The sequence below is a fragment of the Patagioenas fasciata genome, chromosome 11, assembly GCF_037038585.1.
Source record: "Patagioenas fasciata isolate bPatFas1 chromosome 11, bPatFas1.hap1, whole genome shotgun sequence".
In the NCBI taxonomy this organism is placed as follows: Eukaryota; Metazoa; Chordata; class Aves; order Columbiformes; family Columbidae; genus Patagioenas; species Patagioenas fasciata.
In genome coordinates, this window is record NC_092530.1 from 18,747,643 (window position 1) to 18,771,401 (window position 23,759).

Below are 23,759 nucleotides of genomic sequence, written 5' to 3' on the forward strand. Positions count from 1 at the left end.
TAAACATACGGAGAGGCAGATGCAGGCAGCAGAAAAACACAAGTGATGGCTGAGACACAAGGCAACCAGAGAACAGACAAAAAAAACTTCATTAGGAGTGGCTTTGCACTGAAGAATCCTCAGCAGGGCCTGCTGGTGACAGAACAAACCCGACACCCCTTGGCACGACTCTTGGCAATTCCAAGGTCAGTTCCTCACCTGTTTTCAAGCACGACGCCAGCGTTCCCAGGCTCGCCCAGCTCCGTGTCCGGCGGGACAGCGCAGGCAGAGCTCCACATCTGCTTCCCCGGCCAGGAGAGAAACGCCAAGAGACGCCAGACTCGGCAGAGAACACCAGTTTACTTGTGACTCGCCCTCCACATACACAAGCACAGGTACAGTAACGAGCAGTGCAATAGGTAGGCACAGACTTGATTTTGCTTGGGATTAAAGAGCTTATGTTCAAAGTAAAAAAAAAATAAGTTATGTAACAGTCCCCACAAGCTCCACGAGCATCTTTGAGCGTGGGTTCTGCATTTACCTCCAGTTTCGCTATTTCACACCTCGCCATGGTATTTGCAAATGTCAAGCAGTGCTCCAAGGTAAAAATGCTCTGTAATTATCTCTGATACACTGACGATGAACGTGCGTTCAGTAACTCTCAGTGTGGGAGACGCAAGGTAGAAATCTATGAATAAAACCGTAGTGTTAAACTTGGTTAAGGACATCTCTACACACAGACACAGCAGAGACAGGAGCGCTACATGTACTTCTCAATAATAAATGCAGTTTTCACACTTTTTTACATCAAGTGTGACAAATCCTGTTTTTTTTCCAGAAATAAAACTTTATTGTCATTAATACCAACTTTACATACAGGTTTATTCCCCCAGACTGCATTTCCTGTACTTTTCTTTTTGAAAAAGGCATTTTTTTCTTCCTTGGTCAAGAAGAGTAAGGGAACTAAAATTTTAAATGATGTCAAATTCCTTCTTGTTGGACATGCGCTTGTTTTTTTTCTATTACAAAACTATTAAAATGTGAAGGAACAAATAATATCAAAGACACATACAGTAACAGCACTACTGCTCTTGGGCTGTGCTAATATACTTGAAGAGAACCTGGTCAGTTCTAAATGTCTAACATTTGAGAAATTATATTAACGAAGTAGAAGACTTTAACGTTAATATAATCCACATCAAGAAAAATGCAGCATCTCTCTTTAATCGAATACCTAGGAAGCTCAGTCTCTGGTAAAATGGGACCCGTTCCCTCAGTTTGCTTGAGGCATAATGAGCTCGTAGTGCCCAACCTGGCCCTCTTGCTTCAGCTGGTCCAACAGATCCTCCTTGCGCCGCTTCCTGCTGACCACCAAGTACCTGTTGTGGCCCTGCCCGTGAGATTTACTTTTAAGCCCGTATTTTTGGGCGATCTGGTGTATCTGCTTCCGCTCATCCATGTTCAGTTCCGTAGAGAAAGTCAAGTCAATGTGACTGTCCGAGCGTGCATAGTTTCGAATGATCTCTTCAATATCTCTTTTAGCGATTTTATTCACTCTCTCTACATCAAGCCCAAGTCCTTCCCTTTTAAACTGCTCCTTCACTGAAATAGGCTCCCTAATCCCTTCGCCATCTTTCCCTAGGCCACCGCCTGTCCAGCCCATCTTTCTTAAAATTTGGTTCCCAATGTTGTCTTCTTTGATCTTCTGTTTGAAAGCCTCTTCTGCCGATCGACCCCGAATCTCATTTCTGGAGATGACGTCTTCGACGGTGCCTTTCTTCAGGTTATTAACAACAGTTGGCTGGGTCTTTTTGAGGATTTTCACAGCTTCCTCTGCTGCCTCATGCTTGACAGATTTCTTCACTCCAACTGCTTCTGCGATAAATTCATCCTCAAGCAGCACCTTGCATTTCCATCGCATGCCAGTCATCCTTTCAAAGACATACTCCACCGTCATCTTGTTGAACTGGGCGGTGTCATTCAGCGTACACACCGGGTTACTGGAGTTCTCATAAACCACGAGGTCCTTCAGGTCCTTCTTCCTTCCGGAGCCCCGCGACGAGCAGCCCACCTTCTGAACCTGGGTCACTTTGATGGTTGCTATATTCGACTGCATCTTCTGCAGAATTTTCAACGCCTCCTCAGCCGCTGCGTGCTTGCTGGTCTTTTTAGTGCCAAATCCCTCAGCCAGGCAGTGATCCTGTAGATACACTTGACAACGCCATGAGCGGTTGGGCATTAATTCATATTTATATTCAACAGACATTTTGTTGTACGAGGCAGAATTGTTAAGGATTCCTATTGCGTCACTGGCATTCTCTGTGAGGATGAAACTAGTCCAGTGTTTGTTGCTATTAGCGGGACCTTTCGTGGATTCAGTACCAGGCTGCATCGGGACGCAATCCCTGTTGGCAACTATGAACTCCTCATGGGGTTTGAGAGCAGGAGGGAAATCTGGGCGACTCACGCCTGCCTCGCACACCACCAGGTCTTCGTGATAGGTGTGCTTGAACTTGCGCTGAACAACACGAACCTCCACGGGCTTCTTCAGCAGCTTGACCGCCAGCTCCGCGGCTCGGTCCCTGGACCCGTTTTTGCTGCCAGCGTAACCGGTGGTCAGGTAGACGTTCTGACATCGCACTTCACAAGCGAAGCCGTCTGTTAGGAGCTTCTTGCTCTTGGGGAGGTCAGCAGGGGCGATCTCTTTCAGAGGAACATAAATATATTCAGGATTTGTCTTGCATGCCTGAATTGAACGTGTCAAAAGATACGTATAGTTAATTTTATCAGTCCCGGTGTTTGCATCTGGGTTAGCAAGATTTTTCCAGACAGCTGCTGACAGTTTCTCAATAAAACTCTGCTTCAGCATTATAGCTGATGGAGGGAAAGTCTCTGATGCAGACTGCGCAGCTGAAGGAGAAACAGAAACCGGTAACGTGCTGCTTGTGGTAGAGTCCACACTATTCACAGCCTTCTTGGCTGCTGCTGCCTGGCCTGCAAAGCCAAGCCCAGCTGAGCTGGAGAGCCGGGGATCTGCCTCCCCTGCACTCGCAGAAGAATTGGTACAATTTTCAGCTGGCTGTGCTGTGCTGTTTGTATTTGCCTCCTGGTTCACCTCCTGCGTTTGGTTATCCAAAGAATCTTCCTTCTTGCCATCCTTCTCAGCACTGGTGACAAAGTGTATGGGTTCAAAACGTGGTCGTACCCGGAACCTGGGGACCATCTTTTTGGGCGGCTCAGCAATCTCTTCCGGCTCTGGACCTATGGGGTGGAAGAAAATGAAAAAATTATTACCAATGTGCGCTCCAAGAGGCAGATAATGTTACCACAGAGGGGTCACCAGAGGAAGCCTGCAGGCTCTGAACACAGGATTCCGCTCAGCCACAAACCAAAAGGTTTTCCTCTGAAGACATTCGCTATCGATCAAACAAGACCACTCATTCTTGTGCAGGTCACTACACTGGTATTTCCAGCTCCACAACTACCATACAAAAATCTCTATATATTTAGTTACATGGATTTTAGGTCCAAATCACTTGCTCTGCCCCTCAACATTGCCCACTGAACCCATCCAGTCATTTCTGAAGTTGTTTCATTCAAAACTACCAAAAGAAGTAAAAACCTTGGCCAACAAGAGAGAACACCAGAGCGGGAGCAGAGCCTGAGCTCTGGCTCTGCTGCCGGGCTGTGGGATGATCCCAGATAAACTGCTTTATCTTCAGGTTTTCTCATTTGATGGAGGAACACAGTGATACTGAACCCTCCTTTCCAAAGCACACAGGGCTGCTAAGACAGTGTTAACAGACGCCTATTTCTGTAACTAACTACCCTTGGCTAAAGGACACCAAACACGGAGCAATCTGCCTGAGCCTCAGGTGACACTGAAGTGGCAGGGGGTCTGTTACACGGTACTGCTGGGCCTCTTGTTTCTTAACCAGAAAAATGCAAACGAGGCAGAATGTCCTGATACGCACAGCTACTGCAGAAAACGGGAGTCAAATATGTTACATCTAAAAGACAGTTATACAAGACTTCTCCTGTGCAAGACTTACCCCCACACACTGAGTGGTACATGTGTGTAATTTCAGCAGAGGAGCAAAAGGCCACCTCAGCACCTTGGAATGAGCTGCCTAATCCAATGACAAAGTGTGCAACACTAATATAGGTCTGGCAATACGTATGTCTAGACATCACGCTACCATAGCGTATTTATCATAAACTAGTTCATTGCAGATGAAAAAATACATTTCTCATACAGCATGAAGAGGCCTTCATATTTAAATCAGGTGACGAAGCTCTTACACCTGCATTAAATCCTGTGGTCATCAGTTCTGATGAATTATGGCAAGGTTTACATTTCCTGTCCTGTTTGGTACTTTGACGATTGTGCTGCAGCAGCACCTAAAGGCCCTCACCAGCAGAGCAGCTCTTACGCTGTCTGTGTAACACGCAGTAGAGAACCCTTCCCCTCAGAGCTGCTGCCTGAGCGACAGACAAAACATGGGAGAAAAACAGTATTTTTCTCAGTTTTGCAGCCAGCCCACGGAAGCACAGAAAGATTGTGGGGTGTCACCATAAGGGAAGAACCTTTGGCAGAGCTAGGGACTGCGTGCAGGCCTGGAGGAGGCCGGTGCTGTCTGACCATTTGTGCTTTACGGAGCCAAACTACTGCCCGACGCCGCCTCGCAGAGCAGGGGCTGCCCGCTCACCCCGCAGCCTGCGCCTGCTCACGGGGAGGATTCCCCAGCTCGCCCTCCACAGACAGAGCAGGGAGAGCCCACGGGCAGAGAGAGCCCGGAGAGCCCAGGGCCACGGACAGGAGCTGGCGATGGAGCCAGTGAACGGCCAGCTCTCTCTGCACGCTGCATTTCCTCCACTGGAAAAGCTGCAGCTGGAACATCGATCCCTGACACCAAGAAACTGGGCTGACATATGCAGGATTCTTCCAGGCCCAGTAGGAAGAAAATAAAGAAAATACAACACCAACCAAACAACCAAAAAAACCCACAAACTCCTCCTGCCCCGCCAACGAAGACCAAAACAAACCACAAAAAAATAAAACCCAAAGAAACGCACAAAAACCCACCACAACACACCAGCCAACGCTCCAGGCAGGCTGTAACTCAATAAGCTGAACTCCACATCTCCGTGCACACGTACAATCCCTTCTCAGGTCGGAACATCACCCCTCACCAGAGTGAAGAAAGGCAGACAGATATTTAATTACATAGATTCAATTCCCTACCATTATCACTAGGGAAAATCAATTACCTGGTAATTTAAATGAAAAGTTATATTTTCTTAAGCAAAAAGAGATCTCTGCATGAACTATGTACACCCGTAACAGGGCAGAGGAAAGAAAACCGCTGCAGTCTCACAGAGTACACGGCGGCGGCTTCTCCAGTTTGCCGTGCCGGCTCTCGGGGGCAGCCCCGTGGCCACCGCTCTGCCCACGCTCCCACCAGCGCCCAACAGCGACAGGGAAGCGCATCTTCAGCACAGGCACAAATACTCACTGTCAGATGGAGAGCGGTATCTCTTCAGCTTCCTGCTAGGGACCAACTCGAACGTCCTCATTTCCCCAATATCGATGCCTTCAGCCATCTCAAGAACCTTCTCCATGACCTGCGAGCCATATCTGTGTGGATCCAACAGCAAACTGCTTTAGAACCGGTCGCACAGGGGCACCACACACACAAACACACAAGCTTTTATTATGCAAAACGAGAACTAAAGCTGCCTGAGACAGTACCTGGTGCAAGGGAGATGCTGCCCCCAATTTTGCTGGAGTATTAACACAGGACCTGGGCACCGCAGCCAGTTCAGTGCTGGCAGACGGGCTGCACACCAGCCAACAAGCTGCCTGGCTCTGAGTGAACCCATTTATGAATAAGAAGCAGTGCAGCCAAACTGATGGTGTTTTAAATTTAAATACATTATCTGTCAAAACATAACATGCAACAAAGCATGCAGGGGTGCGGAGAAGGAGGAGGCAACACGGGCATCGCAGCTTCAGCAAACTCAGCACAGGAGCAACTGACGGGCGCTGGAGTCTCATCTGGGTCAGCAGTCGCAGACCACACGTCACCAATACTGAAATCGCGGGTGGCAGATGACAAAGGCGCTGCTCAGCCTTCATTGGCCACTCTTTCAAAAGCCATACTAATTTATAGCTTGGTAGCTGTAACTGAAACGTTTTAAATCCCTGAGCCGCGGCAGAGGTGAGGTGGCTGCACCCATCTGTGCAAGCCCTGCCCCAACTGCAGCTTTGCAGCTCCGCAGGGACAGGACAGCCCTGGACAACCCACCTCTCTTGGCCTTACACCCCCCACCACCCGAGGTTCCCATCGCTCTGGGGACTCAACACATGTTTTCAAGCCATTTGCACAGCTGAAGCTGAACAACAGAAAAATCCCAAACCTTTCTAACCAAAGAGAACCTACGAACTTGGTCTGAAACCAGCCTCTGACAGCTTCACACTGTGGTTCAAGAAGGAGAAAAAGCAACCTCGCACCTGTTCCGTGGTGTGCTCACCTTCAAAAGCCAAAAAGCATCAGGTCACCGTCTGTGGACAGGACTCCACAATTGTCCCAACAGCTAGTACTGCAATAGCTTGCACCAGCTATTATATACAACTGTTCCAAGGGCTCTGGAAACCTACTCACTCTCCACTGGAGAAATGCCCTTCCCGTTCCTGACATAGAGGGCCAGGCAGAAATCAGATCCATCTAAACTCCTGGGTGAGAGCCCTGCACACACACTGCTGCGGTGCCGCTTCACCTGCCGGCACCTCTGCCCAGCACCGGCGGTGGAACCCAGCGTGGGGAGGAGACAGCGGGAGGGAGCAAAGGGAGCCAGACAGCGGCGATACCCTCGTCCTCCTGATACCCTCGTCCTCCTGATACCCTCGTCCTCCCGATACCCTCGTCCTCCCGCTGCCAGAAGGACGAGGTGTGGGACTCTCTCCTCCTCCGTCTCGTAGCTGTGACGGGAACGTGAAGGACGATGTCCTCTGCCACCACACTGCAAGAATAGCGTTAGATTTGACATGAGTGTGCCACTTGTCTTCACAAAGGACGGAGATGTTTGGGGCTCAGATTTCTGCCCAGTCCTGACATGTGTTTGTCAAACCTGGCCTTAGAAATCTCAGGTTGTGGAGACTGCACATGAAGGCAGAGGAATTCCACACCTCCTACGCCTAACTAGAGTCTCCCTTGTGTGACTTAAATATGTTACTTCTTATCCTGAACCCAGCAGCTCTGGAGCAAAATGCTTTCCTCCTCCCTGACCGCCCAATTTTGCAGCCACCTTTAGCATATCTGAGAACCCATGCATCTTCTTTCATCGACCCCTAAACTAAATGAATCCTGTCACTTAACTCCTTCCTCACAAACCACGTTTTCTAAGCCTTCTGGACTTTCTCCAGATCATCCCCCAGCAGAACACACCAACAAAGGCTCTGATCTGTATGTACACACAGGCTGTCTTCAGCTAGCAAGTGATCAATGTTAAAAAACAAACAAGAGAAAACAACAAGAATACCCCAATCTTTTAAGTTATTCACTTGATACAGCAGCAACAGCTCTTCCTGAGTGGCAAAAGGCAGTTTCAGAGAAAGCTGCACGTCCTTTCCCTTCTCCAGACAACTCTAAGTAAAGCTGCCGATGGCTCTTGAACCGCGCAGCGTGTTCACCATGCCCGCGCGCTGTGCTCACACCCCTGCACAGCACCAGCTTTGGGGAAATGTCCCCACTGACGGTGGCTCTGCTCTGCACCAGCACTAAATCCGCTGCTTGTGTTTGCCCAGAGAGGTGCGGGTAGAGATGTTCATCAGGTAAACTATGCGCACTTACAGACTTAAATTGCGTTATTTTTTAGGATTTGAGATTTTGCCACATAGTTCTTCACTTCTGTTATCAGCACCCTATAACCATGGTACTGCATTGATTCCCAAAAGCACTATCACAAAGGCCACCCTCCATTAATACAGCACATAAACACACGAAGATGAGCTAACGGACCAAAGCGACTATCTCTTAAGAAGACACACCCAATTTCAACATACCACTAAACCTGAAGCTGTTTTAAAATCACGTTCAATTTTAGTGCTTGCAGAGCAGAATAGTTTAGTACTTGGACCAGAAAGAAATAAGAAAACATGCAGATCTACACTGAAGGACATTGACTTGGCTCTGTACAAGTGACACAAAATATTCCCCAACAAGGCTTTGAGATAGTGACATTAACAAAAGTCAAACTATCGATATGCCCTTCAGTGTTTACAAGCTCCTCTGTCACCGCACAGTTTGCTGAAGTTGGACATCAAGCAGTTGCTTCTGTCTTTAAAGCCTTATGTCCAGTTAAAAATAATCACATCAAAGTGTCAGATCTCCGCAACCTTGCTAGTCACAGTATGCTGGTTCCTGCACGGCATCTGTGATCCCGATGAAGGGAAATCTCTTCCACTCACCAGTTCTATTTCTATCAGAAAAGCTGAGCTTTGCGGGGTCGCACAGGCTGCTCTGCCCTCAGCGGGATGGATACTGGAATTCCAGCGCACAGTACCACATGCTCTCTGAGATCTCAGCGCTGGGACATCAAGAACTACTTTCAAAACACATACATACTTTTCAGCAGCTCGCTCCCCTCCACGCACAAATTAGAGCAAAGAAAACCGTTTTTCCTTCACCGGTATCACTGTTAACGTGCAGAAAACTGCCCGGGAACCGAACTCTCCTGCATCGGTCTCTTCCAGCCCAGCTCTTTGGGGGCTCCGTGGTTGGGCCGGGCGGCACCGGGACACGGCGGGAGCCGCAGGAGGAGCGGCCAGGGGAGCTCGATGCACCCGGGCTCCTTCCAGCGCGCCGGGCCGGCTCCGCGGGGCCCCGGGGGACCCTCGCGGGGCAGCTGAGCCCAGGGGCCGCCGCGGGGCCTCCGCACGGTCCGGGCTCACCGCGGGCCGGGCCTCACCTGCAGCCCATGAAGACGTGGTTGGTCCAGAGCACGGACAGCGCGAGCAGCCGGTCGATGGCGGCGCCGGGGTAGCCGTGGAGGTGGCGGAGGATGAAGCGGCGGCGCAGCTCCCACTGCCGCTCGGTCTCGTTGTACTGCCGCCACTGCTCCAGCGCCGGCTCGGGCACCGGCTCCGGGGAAGCCATGGCGGGCAGCGGCCGGGCGGGCGCTCCCGCGGCGCCCAGGGGGCCTCCCCGCCGGCGGAGGCCTCCCCGCCGGGAAACAGACACGCAGCGCGCCGGAAGCGGCCCGGGCGTGCCGAGGGGAGCAGGCCCCACGTGCGGCCCAGGCCCTGCTCGCCGCGGCCGCTGGGGAGCGCGGGCCCGGCCTCAGCGCCCCGTCCGTCCGCCCGCCCGTCCCGCCGCCCCTGTCCGGCACGAGCCCCTCGCCGCGCGGAGCGGCCCGGCCGGCGCCGCGTCACGTGGCCGCGCGTCACCAGCGCGCGAGACCCCGCGAGAAACCGTCCCCACTGCCGCGGCTCCCCCGCGCCCCCTGGCGGCGGCGGCCGAACGCGCCGGGGCCTCGGGGGCAGCTCCGGGGTGCGGCGACCGGCCCGCCGGCCCCCCCAGCCCTGAGCCCGCACCACTGGCTCTGGGTGCCGCCCTCCCCTTTCCCCGCCCTCCCCGCGCTCTCTCCCCGGGCGCTGTCCGCGAACAGAACGCTCGGTGCGCAGCCGCCGCTACCAGGGCGGGCGGCGCTGCCGGCAGCCGGGAGGGGGCGCGGGTCCGCGGGCATGGCGAGGAACCGCCGGCAGAGCCGCCCCGAGCCCCGGGTTTGTGTTCGCGGACACAGCGGCCCGGGCCGAGCGGGCAGCAAACAGCACAGCACAGCCGCCAGCTTTCGTGGGTTTTATTTAAAATGTACAGTAAAGTTAGAAAGGTATCAGGCTAAACAGTGCCGGTTCTTCAATGCTTCTGTAAATACACATAACCCGGCGCGGTTCTCCCGCACTTCACTTGTGAACAGGAAACAAAACCCGGAGGGCAAAGAAGATACAGCGGGGACAGCGGTGCGAGAGGGCGAGGATGGCTGCAGCACACTCGAAGGACACGGCCCCCAAACCTGGGATGTGGGTGCATCACTGTTGTTACAGCACCAGCTCTCCCTCCTGCCACTTGCTGCTTTGCAACGTTAAAGAACAAGAGGAGGTTTAATGAGGAAAAAAGTACCGCTCAACCCACATCTGCCGGCCCACGGAGCTTGTTTAATAAGGTGGGGAGACACAGGAGGACACCAGTGAAAACACACAGTTCTTCTTACTTTATTTCTTTGTTAATTAAATATTTCATGGCTGCCAACAGAGCAAGTTGCACCATGTTTATATTTCCTTTGACTCTGAATGCACAGTTTCCAAAACCAATCAAATAACGTATTGAAAATATTCATTTGGCTTCAAACCTCATGGAAGCCCATGGCATTTATATTATTAAAGACACAATTAGAAAAAACATATGCCCATAACAACATTTGAAAGTGTATTCGCTACATCGTTAGTCCGAACATCACATTTCTGTTGCTCTTTGAAATTCCAGGTAAACAATCACTTGTTACCCTGTCTTGTCACACAAATTACAAGACACTTCAACTTCAGATACCATGCAAGTCAGTAAAAGAGCTTCTCCCCAAGACACTAACACTGAAGGTTTGTTCCCCCCTCCCCGGACACAAGACCCTTAAACTCTTCTAGCAGTGGCAGTCTTCTCCCTCAGACCCAGTGCAGCTGGCGAAGACAGATTAAAAAAAGCTACAGAGAGAGAAAAGGGGAAAAAAAGAGAAAAAAACAGAAGATTAGCAAAAAAGAGAAAGACATTCGAAGAGCAGGAAAAAAGAGATGCAACATGAAAACAGCTGACAGAGGAGAGATGGAGCCTCCTTGTGGTACCTGAAGTACTTCAAGGAAATCACAAAAGTGAAAACCTTTTTTCCTAAGGGCCTTTAAAAAGACTTTACATAACTTTCAATAGCATTCTAATAAGGCAAATGGTTGGGAAGAACAATCAGTGACCTGCAGCATGGTAAAAAGAAAAGCCACATTAAATGGTTATTTTAGCAGATAAAGTAGAAATCATTGACAGACTGACCCTGGTTTTGGGAGCAGGCCGACATTCAACAGTAGAGGAATATTCAAATTATTTTAACTTGTTTAAAAATTAAAAACAAAACCACAAAACAACCAAAGACTTCTATGGGTAATAGAACTATTTATGGCGAAACAGAATACCTGAGAAAATACACCGTGATCAAGAGTTTGACCTGCCTCAATTCCGGAAACGGAGGCCAGGTTGTTGCTGGATGTGGGTGACCGTACAGGGCTTGTGCTGCCCAGAGCAGCTGCCCGGACTGACACCGTGTGTGCAGAAACCCTTTGTGAGGCTTCAGCACCATCCCAGCCACCTCGCTAGTAAATTCTCAGCAGCAGCTTGCACTAAAACCAACATCACCTATAAAAGCTGGGTCTGAGGTGTGCCTGTCTTCCAAAAACCCGGGATGTGAAGGGCTTTTGTTGGAACTATTTGGCAGCAGGGTCAGGACGTGTGGATTCACCCACGCAGAGAACGTGGCTCGCACACAGTGCGACTGGGGCACAACACGCAAGGCTGACAGGGAAATGAGGATTACATGCTGATCTTTAGGCAGCGTGAAATAGCAAAAGAAAAAATAAAAGCAAAATTAAAAAAAAAAAAAAGATGATGTAATGAAAACAACACTCAGTATAAAACGTTTTTTATATCTCAACTACATTATAATTAAACTAAGGTGGTGGTGTCATTTTAACGTCACCAATAAATACATTTAAACTGCGTTGTTATTTTGCCAGCAAAAATAACTCACAGAACTTATTTCCACATCCCTTATTTATCTGGGTGAAGAGGGACCAAGAGAAAGGGGAATCCATGAATATTGTAGGATTTAAAGTTGCAGCATCCAAATCCTTGTTAGGACTAATTTTACATTGTTTAATAAAAGCAATAACCACCAGTACATAGTAAAGACAGAATCACAATGAGGATATAGGAGAGAGCAAGGGTAACACCATGGAAAGGTCACAGCTGAAATGCTGTCACGTTTGATTAGACCCTCCGATTTAACAAGTAAATGAAGGTCCATTCCAGCCCATTGTATTCAGGGTAATTACTCAGTACAGAGCCATGGGTTACTGTAAAAGAAGGGCAAAGAAAACAAAAAACAAAAGAAGTAAATGTTAACCAGCATTCACTGTCTGACGAAGTCTTTATTTAAAAACAAAACTCATCCAGAAATACACAAACACCTGCAGGCAAACCACAGTTACGCTTGGCCAGAGTGAACTCCTGGCCCCAGTGAGTAAAACACCCTCCTTTTTAGTGCAACTCCTGCACTAAAACAAGGTTTTTGCTGGATAGAACATAGGAAAAGCAACTTGCCAGCATCCGTACACCTGTAAACAGATGCCAAGTAAAAAAACCATAAAGGTAATACTTTTTGCATTAAAACTAGAAATTGTTGGAATCACTGAGAAGAAAGTCAAAGAAATATCATTGTCTTTCTTCATGAACGTATGTACAGCAAGGTGACCAGCCTTCCCTGAGACTGGATCCGGGATGCGCATCCAGGTCAGCACACTGAGGGGGAGACAAGGCACGAGATCCTTCCTGACCCCTGCGGCATCCAGAGAACACTTGGTTGCAAACCCTGGATCCAAGTTTGAGAATCCCTCAAGCCCAGGGTCTAAAGGTTTGGACTCAGGCCCATGCCTGTGAGGATGGCAAGTTTTGCAAAAAATCCTTGAAAATTATTAAGGGGGGTAATGAGGGGTTAGATACAGCAAATTAAAAAGGGGAGAAGGCAGCCGATCTCTTCAGACAGCACATCCCACTCCACGGCAGCATCAGGCTGCATTCAGAGCGGTCCAGTGAAGGGCTGAACCCGCAGCACCGGGCAGCCACGCTCTCCAACCACGCATCCCTCGCACAAAACAGCGGGAGAGGCAAAAAGCCGAGCAACTGAGAAGCGGGACACTGACCCTATGAGCACTCGGCAGCCTGCAACTGCCCAAAGCAGGAGAGGGATCGGCAATGAGCATCTCCTGCCAGTTCCACGGAAGCTTTTGCTGGATTATTCACAAGAAAAACCATAACCCAGAACAGCCAAGGGTGTGAACTCTTGCTTAAAACAAAACGGTGAATACAGGAAGGGAGCAATGAGGAAAGGTGAGCAAACAGGCACAGTGGCATAGCTGCGTGTTAACCGAACGTGGGGGCATTTGCTTCTGGTGTGAAGGGAAAGGTTCTACAGGAAACCCGAACTGAAAATGAAAGAAAAAGGCAGATCAATGCTTTTATGGATTAATGACAAAAACCAAAAATATAAATGTTTCCTAACACACACACAAAATAAATGTTGCTAAGTGTTAATAAGGTTTAATTTGATTACAAAACATGCTTTATGCAGACACACACATGCATACACGCACACACACTCAGCAGTGGGATGAACCAAATTTATTTTCTAAAACAATCCTTTGACAGTTTTGCAAGCTACTGGACTCATCAACTGTGACTTGTTTGTATCCTCGCAGAACAGTGCAGCCCTGCAATACTTTATGGATCAATATGGAGAGTATTTTTCTGAATTCTGGAAAAGTACCGTATATACATATTTAATTTAGCAAGGACAAATCGCCATTGAAAAAGGCACTGTCTGCATTTGTATAGCAGGAACAAAGAACTTCATTTGACTCAAAGCCCAGCACACAACAGTGCACAGTTATGGGGACTGACAAAAGCAATCCAAAACCAACAAAAATCAGTAATGTTCATTCTAACTGCACTTTAGCTGTGCCTTCGTACGCAGCATCAGAATGAACACTGTTATTCCTTGAGCCTATTTTTCCACAGGCAGAGCATGGTAAGTAGATAATTGTTCTTTCCATTGTTTTACGGTTACTGTTGGCAGCAGAGACATTAATTCAACCGGACTGCTCAAGATGACCACAAGCTCCGGTTCGAGTCAGTGCAAGACCCTTCTGAATCTCTTCTGTTAAGTGGAACGTCTCATTGAAATTAAATTCAAATGCCTCTCGCTGACAGCGTTATGTTTACTTGCTTTTCCATTTCCCTTGGTGGAGCTAATACGGAAGGAATCCTGGAATCAGCTTTTCCCTATTTAAGGGCAGACCTTAAGTTAGTTTGGACTGTATCCTGGAGAGAACGTAAATCCTAGCTGTGTCTGCAGGGTGGACTTGAGGCCGAGTTTTTAGGGTGTTTTATATCTCAGTGCTGCTGTTCCAACAGGTCCCTTCTCCAAGAAACCTGCGCACCTCAGCCTGGGGTGCTGTCACCCTTGCCTTGGATAAGTATTGCTGCTCTGTCAAGAAGCAAGACATTCCTGTGGGAGCTTTCTTCTTCCTCTCACCAGAGAATCAACAGCAAATTTAAAAGGCTCAATTAAACACACTCAGCCTAGCTATAAGTAGAGCACTGTCATTAGCAGTTTAACTAATAACCCTAGTGAGGACTCTGCTCTCCTGCCAGGCAGGTGCATTCCTTACACATCTTTGTTTAAATGAGCCTTCACTTTACAACAGGTGCTGGCATTTCACACTGCGGACACCTGCTTATTGCCAGGTTTGTTAACCCTTTCAGGCAACATGATCTGGTCCCTAAGCCTGCCCATGACTACACGGCCACCTTACATCCCTGCTCACGTGAAGGCAGAGACGCTCTGGACAGAGCCTGGAGCAGAGCTGACTCACGGCACAACACCTCTGACAGGGCTCTGCTCCAGTGGGAACCCTCCATGCCTTGGCCAAACTCCTCAAACTCAGATGCCGGCCTTGTTCAGGGACAAAGTGTACTGGCAGGCTTTCTGGACATGTCTTGAACGCAGTCCTCAACGACCACCAGCCTTACCCTAGCTGTGGCATGGCTCCCAGCAGTGTGGGTCGGTGTCTGTCTGCCACAACTGAACATCCAAATCATGGGCAACCCACTTGACGTTAAAACGTCATAAAGTCTCCTGGTCTATTTTCAGAGCGTTCATTATCTGCTAAACGCTCAGTCTCTCATCTCTTGGGGTTTTGGACAACCAACTGTAATCAGTCAGCAGGTGAATACTGGTTTGGTTACCTGGAAGTAGTTTCTTTAACGCACTCTTGTATATACATACACACACACACACTCATGTGCACACAGTTTGGTGATTCTCTGGTACTTTGGGACATGGGAAAGCTCTAGGTTTGGCAGATTTTACCATCTGTTAGTATGTGAAGCGGGTGATAGAAGCTAGTTTGGCATCTACCTTCACCTGCGCTGTAACCACAAGTTAACACTACAACTTGGAAGGGAGGGAGGGAAGGAGGAAAAAGGGAAAAGACATTTTCGTGGCTAGCTGGGTTCTACCATCAGCACCACATCTCCATAGCAATTGTTGCCATAGTATCAACATGACCTATATGATTAAAGATTACAATTTTTTTCTAAAGGAAATGAAATAAAGAAAACAGAGCCAACAAAGTGCTGGGAAGGTTTAAAAGGAAGAGGACCTAATCCTTATTTTTCTAGATTTCGTGTCCTAATATTGATTCGCTCTACATTTTACTTTGCAGAACCTTTAAATACAAACTTCATTACACCTTTTTTCTACAACTGCATATGTAGAGAGAGACTGGTCGAGCATGTATAGTAAGGGTGAAAGCAGAGGAAGAGAGAGATAATACTTATAGACTTCTGGACTTGCACGGGATCTGCTTTTTTAGGAACTGCAACTGATCCCACTGTGAGGTCTATATTAGTTAATGACGCTTACCAGGACAATGAGCCTCATGCACCATGCAGCCAAACAGCAGCTAACTGTAAAACAGCATACATGTAAGAGCTAATAATGGTGATGATAATGATGTAACAAAAAAAAAAAAAAAAAAAAAAACAACCAACAAACAAACAAAAAAATCAAGTCATGATTAGTGCAAATTACAGAGCTTGGGTTTAAAAGTTATCTGTGAAAGAAAAAGGCTAGTGAACTGCCAGCCACTAGTAAACAAGATAGAATTAAGCTACACTTTGTGAAATTCATGGATTGTTAGAGATATTTATGATATAAATGAAATAAGAACAACTGGAGAAGTGATAGAGTAAAGAAGACAGCACCATTTCTAACACAGCTATTTTCCTGGAGGAGAGAAAGGCCTTCTAATACCTTCCCAAGTCCTACTCAACTGCTGACCTATCTCTTCTGTGGAGTTTTCTGTGCATTTCTGTGTCCTTAACTGACAACGACGGTACTAATGTTTTTCCATATCTATGTGTTTGGTGTCATAGAGCTCTCCTGAGATCAAAACTGTTTCTAAGAACAAGAGCGTGGCCTGGGCCACGGTGACTAATTGCTCAAACTACAGGGCACGCTGTCTCCCTTTTTTACATTCCTGACCCTGACTGATCTCAGGGGTGAAGTCTGCAGTCCACAGAGTGCAGGTGTCTGAGGGCTCTAAGCATGAAAGAACTCAGCTGTGTATTCCTCACACAGTCCAGGCTGGGGAGAGAAGTCTGTCCCCAGTCAGTCTCAGGCTCCTCAGTATGAGAAGACATTAAAACCCCTGGAGGTAATTCAAAAGAACAAATCAAAATATGCAGTGGAAAAAGGAACGGACAAGTGAGAAAAGGGCAGGAGCGCTAACTGCTCATCGCAAAAGAATATTGACAATGAAGCAACTCCAGTTCAAAACTAAAAAGACTAAACCAGGATTCCATTCTGGATATTAGGTTTTTCCTCTCCTGTCTCATGTGATTCCACCCTTAACAGTCAAGGGCTATTTTCTCTGACAAACAGTCCCATCAGCTTTTTGGGCACGTGCCATATTGTTCATATTAACGGCACTTCTCCATGTACTTAAGACTGAGTAGTGCAGGCAAGATTTACTCTGGACCTTCCCCCGGGGATGTGCAGAGAGGGGATTGTAGCAGTGATACAGAAACCAGACCCTTGTTTATCTGTGCACTGCTCTTTGTACACAAGCTTAGGTGGCACAGCACTCCATTTTGGGAAACGTACCCCCACAAGTAGAAAAGGAGCTGCTGCTTGCTAGGTGAACCAGGACTGTTTTAGCTGTATGGCTGGTTGCTCCTGAGCAGCTGCAGAGCATAAGGAGCCTGGCACGGGCACTGCAGATCACTGCCCAGATCACGGGACGCTGATGAGGGACTGGATCCTGTCACAGGGAACTCCCACTAAAGCCATGCAGTATCTCTCCCTGTTTCTGTGGGCAGCAAAAAGCTGAGTTAGGGCTGGAGAAGAATACTAGCACTAACAAAGAGCTATGACCTGTCCTTTAATTTTCCAGGCATACCTTTTGCAGATTCCAGAACTCAAGACTATTAGTCTCCCTGAGTAACTTCCACATTTTAAGCTTTTACCCAACCTAAACAACTAAGACCCTGAGAAAGGACATGCCCCTCTCTGGGGGTAGGGGGACATCCCTGCTACCCACATGTGAGCCTTGGCAGCCAATATTGTTCTACTTTATTACAAGCACTGACAGACCAAGGGAAGAGCAGGGAATCTCAGGGAATAACAACAAGCTCATCCTCTCTTGTGCTGTCAGCAAGCAATGAAGGATGACAGCTAAAGGTAAAATGCTTCTGGCAACTGCTCAGCCTTACCAGGGATCAAATCTGGCTGCAAACCTGCTGATTAAGGACTGGCTGGGTTGGGAAAGAGAGAACACCCAGAAAAATAGTAAAGAAGAACCATTACCAAAAGGCAAATATCACTGGGTTAGCAACTTACTTTTTTCTTTCCTTATCTCTTTTAAGAGTTTGCGATCCTCCAGCCTGCTGAGCCTGAGATTGGAGCAATTCAGCTGCTGTCTTCCTTTGTTTAAATGCATTTACTTCATCATCCAGAGACTTCTTCTTATCCTCTAGCTTCTTTTTTTCGTCCTGATGTAACTTCTTCAGGCGATCAAACTTTTCATGCAGCTAGAGGGAAAGGAGAGAGGTGAGCCAGACCCAGCACTACCAGATATTCTGTTCACAGGAAAAGAGGAAGATGGAAGGATCCCATGAGACCTGAGCCTTCAAGTCTCCATTGGTTCTTACATCATTTCTAGCCCCCTGAGCTGACACTGCGTAGACAAAGGGCAGGGAACAGTCTCCCTCCACAACAGCTTACAAACGGAGCAGTGTTCTAGTGATGCACCATTGCACAGACTAACAACAGAGGGCTGGGAGAGTATAATCATAAAATAACATTAATCTTCTGCCTTATTCCTCTTTAAAGGTCAGTAAATTAATGTTTTTTTCATAATGCTAATGACTTGTATGGGTGTATTTTTTATATAACAAGACTGTATCAGGGTTTGAATTTTGCCACACTGCAATTCTCCATCAGAATCAAGACTACGGCAGTTCCATGGTGCAGTTGTACATGACAAGCACCATGATCTAGTTCTGTCCTACAGGATGCACACCTTCACATCCCCATGACCCCAAGTTAAACTTTCAACTTGTCAGTAAGAAAGTCCTAAACCACACTCTGCAGAAAGTGCTTTGGCAGCAGCTACCTGCTTGGGAGCAGATCTATCACTCACAACCATGAAGAGACAAGTACTGCATCCTTCACCTCTTTTTCAGCCTCCTTCAGCTCCGCTTCTTTTTCCTTGACCCTCTGGACAAACATTTGTCTCATTGCCTCTTCCTTTTTCTGCAGTTCTCCCAGAAACTCATTTCTTTTGGCTTCATAAGTTTCTTGCAAGCTGAAAATACAGGAAAGCCCAGTGATATGACTTGGGACAAACCCTGCTTCCTCTGAGCCTCTGAAATCAGGCCCTCACCAAGAATATTGCTTGCCCACAGCACATTTGCTACTCACCCACCCATATGTGCCCAAGGTCTTTATCCAACTGCTTCTGGGGTCTGCAAGCTATTATACTTTTCTGTACGCTGAATGCTGGGCAACTCAAAGAGACCAGCTAGCAATAAACACTAGTTCAGAGGGACACTGCTGTATCTCTACAGCACAGACCTTTCTACTACTATATTTGCCTTTTCACGGTCAATCCTGCACACAGTCTCTGCGTTTTCACCTTCTCTGGCTCAGCCAGCACCTTTGATGAAGTCTGGATTTATGTGACCTGGCAAGTTTTCTCGCTGCATTGGTTCCTGACGTGCTCTCTCAAGGGCACACACATACACAGGCGCAGCACATCTAACAAAGCCTCTCTCAAGCTTTCCTGTCTCCTCCAAGGATCCTACCTGAAGGGTTTGCTGTCTGGATCAGTGTCCTTGAAACCCATCTCTTCCAGCTTACATCGCCGGTATAGCTCATAGTGGCGTGTGTGGGTCTGTTCGCGAAGGTCTTCCATGTTCACGCGAATCAGCATCTCCCGCAGCTTCACAAAGTCGCAGTGAGCTTCATTCTCCACTTTAAGATTACATGATAAGGAGTAAGATGGGGGCAGAAGCAGAGGTTTCTTCCCACATCCTCCACCTGTCTACTCCTGCAAGAGGTTTAACCTTCCAAGCAGAGAAAACTGTTGCTATAGGCCTTACACAAGGATTTAACAAAGGATAATTCTCAGTGAGATATTAAAATTCCAGCAGGCCCTTGCTCCTCTTATGAGAGCCCACTGCCTCCTGACAGAAGTGACACCATTCATGCCATGAAAATCCCAGGGCTCAACTCACCCTGCACTGTGCCCCAGGGGTACTGACGAGCTTTCAGCATTTTGTTTCCTATTTTCAGTTCCTCCGTGCTCCCGATCACTGCAAATGGCAAGTGGGCCTGGAACACATTTAACGATACTCAGGTTAGTCCCTCTCAACTCCGTCTGATTTGCCAGCACATAGGGATTAGCACAGCCACTGAGCAAGACAGTCATGATGCACACGCTAATCACAGGGAATCTAGTCACTGGCCACTAGCCCAAGACAAGGGGGGAGAAGGGAGGGTCCTTTTTGGAAACCTTGTTAGTGCTACCACTCTATATCCTCTACCTGGCTTATCCTCCCAGCCACAGGGTCCCAGGTGAGATGAGCCAGTGCAAGACTGGCACCAGAACGACAGCTCAAACAACGTGCTGTGCGGCTCTGACTGCAGTGCTGTCCCGGGGATTGCCGTGGCTGAGGAGAGCATCTGCACAAGCACAGAAGCAACAGAAGAGGTCTTGGAGCCTTCTTGATTTGATCCCCCCAACCACTCCCTCAGCTCACAGTGGAGCACAAGACAAGTTGCTCTATCGGATCATGAGATCGAAGTCCCTCCTTCACCCCAGAGTAACAGTGTTTTCCTCCCTGTTTGCTTTGGCCCTGGTAAAGAAGGGCTGAAATCACCCCTGCACTAGGTTAGCGTGCCCTGAGCTCTGCCCCAGGCTGACCCTGCATTCCCTGTGGCTGTGCCAAGCCTGCCCCGCACTAACACCCCACACGCTCACTGCACTGCACTGGGGTTCACCCTCAGCACCTCCTCTCCCAAATCCTGCAGCACTCCTTTATCAAAACTGCTCCTAAGAAACCCAAAGGAGTGCCAAAGGCCTTATAAAAATCCTCATGGTGTTGATGCTACACACAGCTACTGCTCGATGGCTGACAAGGGAGGCCAAATCCAGGGATCACAGCCATGAGGAGCAGTCCTGGGGACAGCAGAACGGGGCTGTGCCGCTACCTATGTATCCAAGATACATACTCCACAGAGTGCGGGCGTTACAAGTACCCAAAGATGAACTAAGAACAAGAGGAATTTGTTTTTCAAAAATTCCAAAATATAAACCAGTCTTTTCTTACTAAAAAAGATACTTCTTGCCTTCTGCAGAGAAACTAAGAGATGCACTCAGTACAAACTCAGCAGAGTGGAACAGAAACACTCCTGGCACCTCTCTAGGCTCAGAAAGCCTCACCTCACGTTCCCCTCATTCCCCAAACTCAGGTAGCCAAGCAAACTCCCCTAACCTCAGACAGTGAAAGAAATACCACGCTATGGCCACACAGGCACAGCCTGAACCTCAGCCACCCATGGGCCCGGTTACCGTCACCAGCAGAGTCACTTCCTCCACTGGTACCAACCCTCTGGCTGCTGTCTTTGCCAGGGAGAAAGTGCTGGGGATTTCCTTCTTCCACCAGCAAGGAAATTCCACCTCCCGCCAGGTGGGACAGCTCATATAGCTGCTTGTGATTTCATTTAACTAGCAGATGCTGGGAGAATATTTTCTTCAGTAATTAGACTAAATCATTCAAAATGGAAAAGCCAATAGGGAGTTGAAAGAATGTGAGAGCTTGTTTTTCTTATTTAAGAATAAAATCCAGGTGGGAAGAGACCTTAAGAATTTTGGACAGTGTTTTCTCTGAACTTGTAAATATATGCCTGGTGTGATTCTCAAGATAACCAAATCAGTTTGAAGGAAAATCAGGCATCTTGTTCTGAAGATTTGTTTAATCTGATTATTTTCTAAATACTTCCCTTGATGGCTTTGTTCATGGTTAGATACTTTTTTTTCTGATCATCATGGCCCAGATTTTAAATCCTTCAGTTAATCAACTCCTGCCAGATCAAGCAATATCTTCTCTGTTCAGTAAATCAATTTGGAATGCAAAATACCTTGGGGAAAAAAAATCCTAATCAATCCAGCACAAGTGGCTACAATAAAGTAAAATGCATATGAAAGTGAGTTTGCATATTTTAAAGCCTAATTTTACTTTTCATGCAAAATACCTCTGCCCTCAGAAGGGCCAAGGGGAGGGGACTCCTCCCTTTTGCCATCACACCTCTGATTCCTTGAGGATGATGTTGCACATTCGTTTCCACTGTATTTCTGCACAGTGGGAACACTAAGCACTGAGAAAGATCCCATCACAAAACTACTCTGACCAGGACACCATCACTGACAGCTCCTGCATTAGGACAACTTCATGTTTCTTTCAGGCCTCTCCACAACACTCTAAAACCATTAATGTTAGATTGAGAGATGACATCAAAGTACATCAGCAAGACCTATGGTTCATCAACAGCAGTTAAGCAACTTCCTCTACTTGCTTTCCTGTAAAAAGCCTTCTGAAAAATGAGACTATGGTCAGGATGTGCTGACAGAGGGGCCAAGGGACACCTTGCTCCATCTTCTGGGAGCCACAGACAAGGCACCCACAATACTGGGAACACCAGAGCCAGAACAACCACCTGCAGGCACCTTGAGACATGTTTGACCCAAGTTGAGTACTGTTTTTCAGATGTTGCTGGTTAAGCTGTGTAACTCCCTGTCACAGGATCCTGGAAGTTCACTGCTGGGGTGACACATGTGACAGAAATCCAGAGAAACCCTTGAGCTCAATGGAGTTAGATGCTGGGGAAGTATGTGGGGGAAGTGAAACATCATACACATTCCCTCTATTCTTATATAATCCAAAAGTGACCAAAAGCAGATATTTAGGCAAGAGAAGGGTCACTGGGCTGGATGGGCCTCTGGTCCCACCCTTGTGTTTTATTTTTCACATCAGCACTTGGATATAGCTCAAGGGAAGCCACTGCTCTAACCAGGCTCATTTTATTTCCCTGTCCATCCGTTCTGGCCAACAGCACCAGAGCCAAAAGGCCAAACCCAACCAAGAACCCACCAAAGCAACTTGATCAATAACAAAACAGCAACTCAGTGCACACTGAGTCAACCAGCTGAAGGGGCTCTGCTGCAAGTACAGCTACGAGCAAGAGGAGATGCCCACGGAGGTAGGGCTTCGCAGGAAACACCAGCCCAGGAGAGCAAAACTGCTTGGTGCAAAAAACACAGGGTGAGGAACAGAGAGGCACGTGTCTGTAGACAGCCTGCCCCTCACACCAGACAGGTAATACCCATCTGATTAATTCATAACCCAGGACCATCCTCGCCTTGCACAGCCAAGCCTCACCATCTGTCTCATTTTCTACAAGTCCCTCAACAGATCTGCAGTAGGAGAGAGAAGGGGTTAAAACACAATCTGTTTTCCGACTAGAAAAGCCCACCAGAGCAGCGGTAGCCCACCACAAGGCTCTGCTAGCCTAGGATGACACTTCAAGGATTGGATCCCTGTGAAATCTTCTGTTTTTAAAACACAAAATACAACGGAAACCGGACTTAAGAAGCACCCCAAAATGGGCCACCAATCCCTACAGTGATAGTACTGTTCTGGGAGACCAGGAAGTGCCGAGTCACTTACATTCATTGTCCCATTTATCTCTGCCACTGATTCATCATCTGTTGGGAACTGGTAGATCTGGACCCCATTACTGACCAGTTCGCTTGTGATTTTTATCTTAAATTTGGTCAGCTCACTCTTGGAAATGGCATCAGATTTGGCAATAATGGGAATGATGTTCACCTAGAAAGGAAGAGAGTGGTAAGAAGTTCTCAGCTTTGCTCCAGGGAGTTTTTCCAAGTCTGCAACACACCTTACAAAAACTTAAATGCTCAATAAATCTACAGTCATCTACACTAGTACAAGGACTATTCAAGGTGGGCAGATGCACCCTGAAAAAGCCGCAGCCTTTCCACCACACACATGGCAAAGCTGCCCAGTAAGAGTTAAACACACCTACCTTGCTGTCAAGCTTCTTCATTGTTACCAAGTCCAGGGATTTCAGTGAGTGGCCTGTCGGAGCAATGAAGTACAAGCAAGCGTGGATCCGGGTGTCATGGTAGTTGTGCAAAGCCCTTTTTATCTTCAGTTCTTCTTGCAAGTAGGCTTCAAACTGAGCATCAATGAACTCGACAATGGGCTTATAGCTTTGGTGGAAGGAAAAAAAAAACTCATACACTTTGCAGTCAGAGAGGT

General features: G+C 47.8%; 2 protein-coding genes across 8 annotated transcripts in view; both read right to left on the bottom strand.

Moving 5' to 3' along the window:
- Positions 1-805: 805 nt before the first annotated feature.
- Positions 806-9,375, bottom strand: NKRF (NFKB repressing factor). Its single transcript, XM_065846823.2, has 3 exons — positions 8,950-9,375; positions 5,496-5,617; positions 806-3,240 (listed from the first exon to the last, which is right to left on the bottom strand). Exons 1-3 carry the CDS (start codon positions 9,135-9,137, stop codon positions 1,253-1,255), a joined length of 2,298 nt encoding a protein of 765 aa, XP_065702895.1. The 5' UTR covers positions 9,138-9,375; the 3' UTR covers positions 806-1,252.
- A 450-nt stretch (positions 9,376-9,825) lies between these two features.
- The window catches only part of SEPTIN6 (septin 6), a 29,493-nt gene continuing 15,559 nt past the window's right edge, over positions 9,826-23,759 (bottom strand). The window contains exons 4-11 of one of the 7 annotated variants that reach the window (XM_065846144.2): positions 23,524-23,710; positions 23,145-23,306; positions 19,653-19,749; positions 19,221-19,389; positions 18,589-18,721; positions 17,755-17,945; positions 15,778-15,821; positions 9,826-10,735 (exon numbers count right to left, since the gene is read on the bottom strand). In XM_065846144.2, coding sequence (XP_065702216.1) covers positions 15,818-15,821; positions 17,755-17,945; positions 18,589-18,721; positions 19,221-19,389; positions 19,653-19,749; positions 23,145-23,306; positions 23,524-23,710 — 943 coding nt within the window. In that variant the 3' untranslated portion in view covers positions 9,826-10,735; positions 15,778-15,817. Of the gene's footprint in view, positions 10,736-11,924; positions 12,149-12,203; positions 13,277-15,777; positions 15,822-17,754; positions 17,946-18,588; positions 18,722-19,220; positions 19,390-19,652; positions 19,750-23,144; positions 23,307-23,523; positions 23,711-23,759 lie in introns of those variants that run through there. The other 6 variants (XM_065846143.2, XM_065846142.2, XM_065846141.2 and 3 more) reach the window with 6 other exon arrangements.

Excerpts from the sequence above, each read along its gene's own strand:
- NKRF (XM_065846823.2), bottom strand. The coding sequence starts at position 9,137 with ATGGCTTCCCCGGAGCCGGTGCCCGAGCCGGCGCTGGAGCAGTGGCGG. Across the intron at positions 5,618-8,949 it reads CACGTCTTCATGGGCTGCAG|ATATGGCTCGCAGGTCATGG; the intron begins GTGAGGCCCGGC and ends GGATCCACACAG. Across the intron at positions 3,241-5,495 it reads ATACCGCTCTCCATCTGACA|GTCCAGAGCCGGAAGAGATT; the intron begins GTGAGTATTTGT and ends TCCACCCCATAG.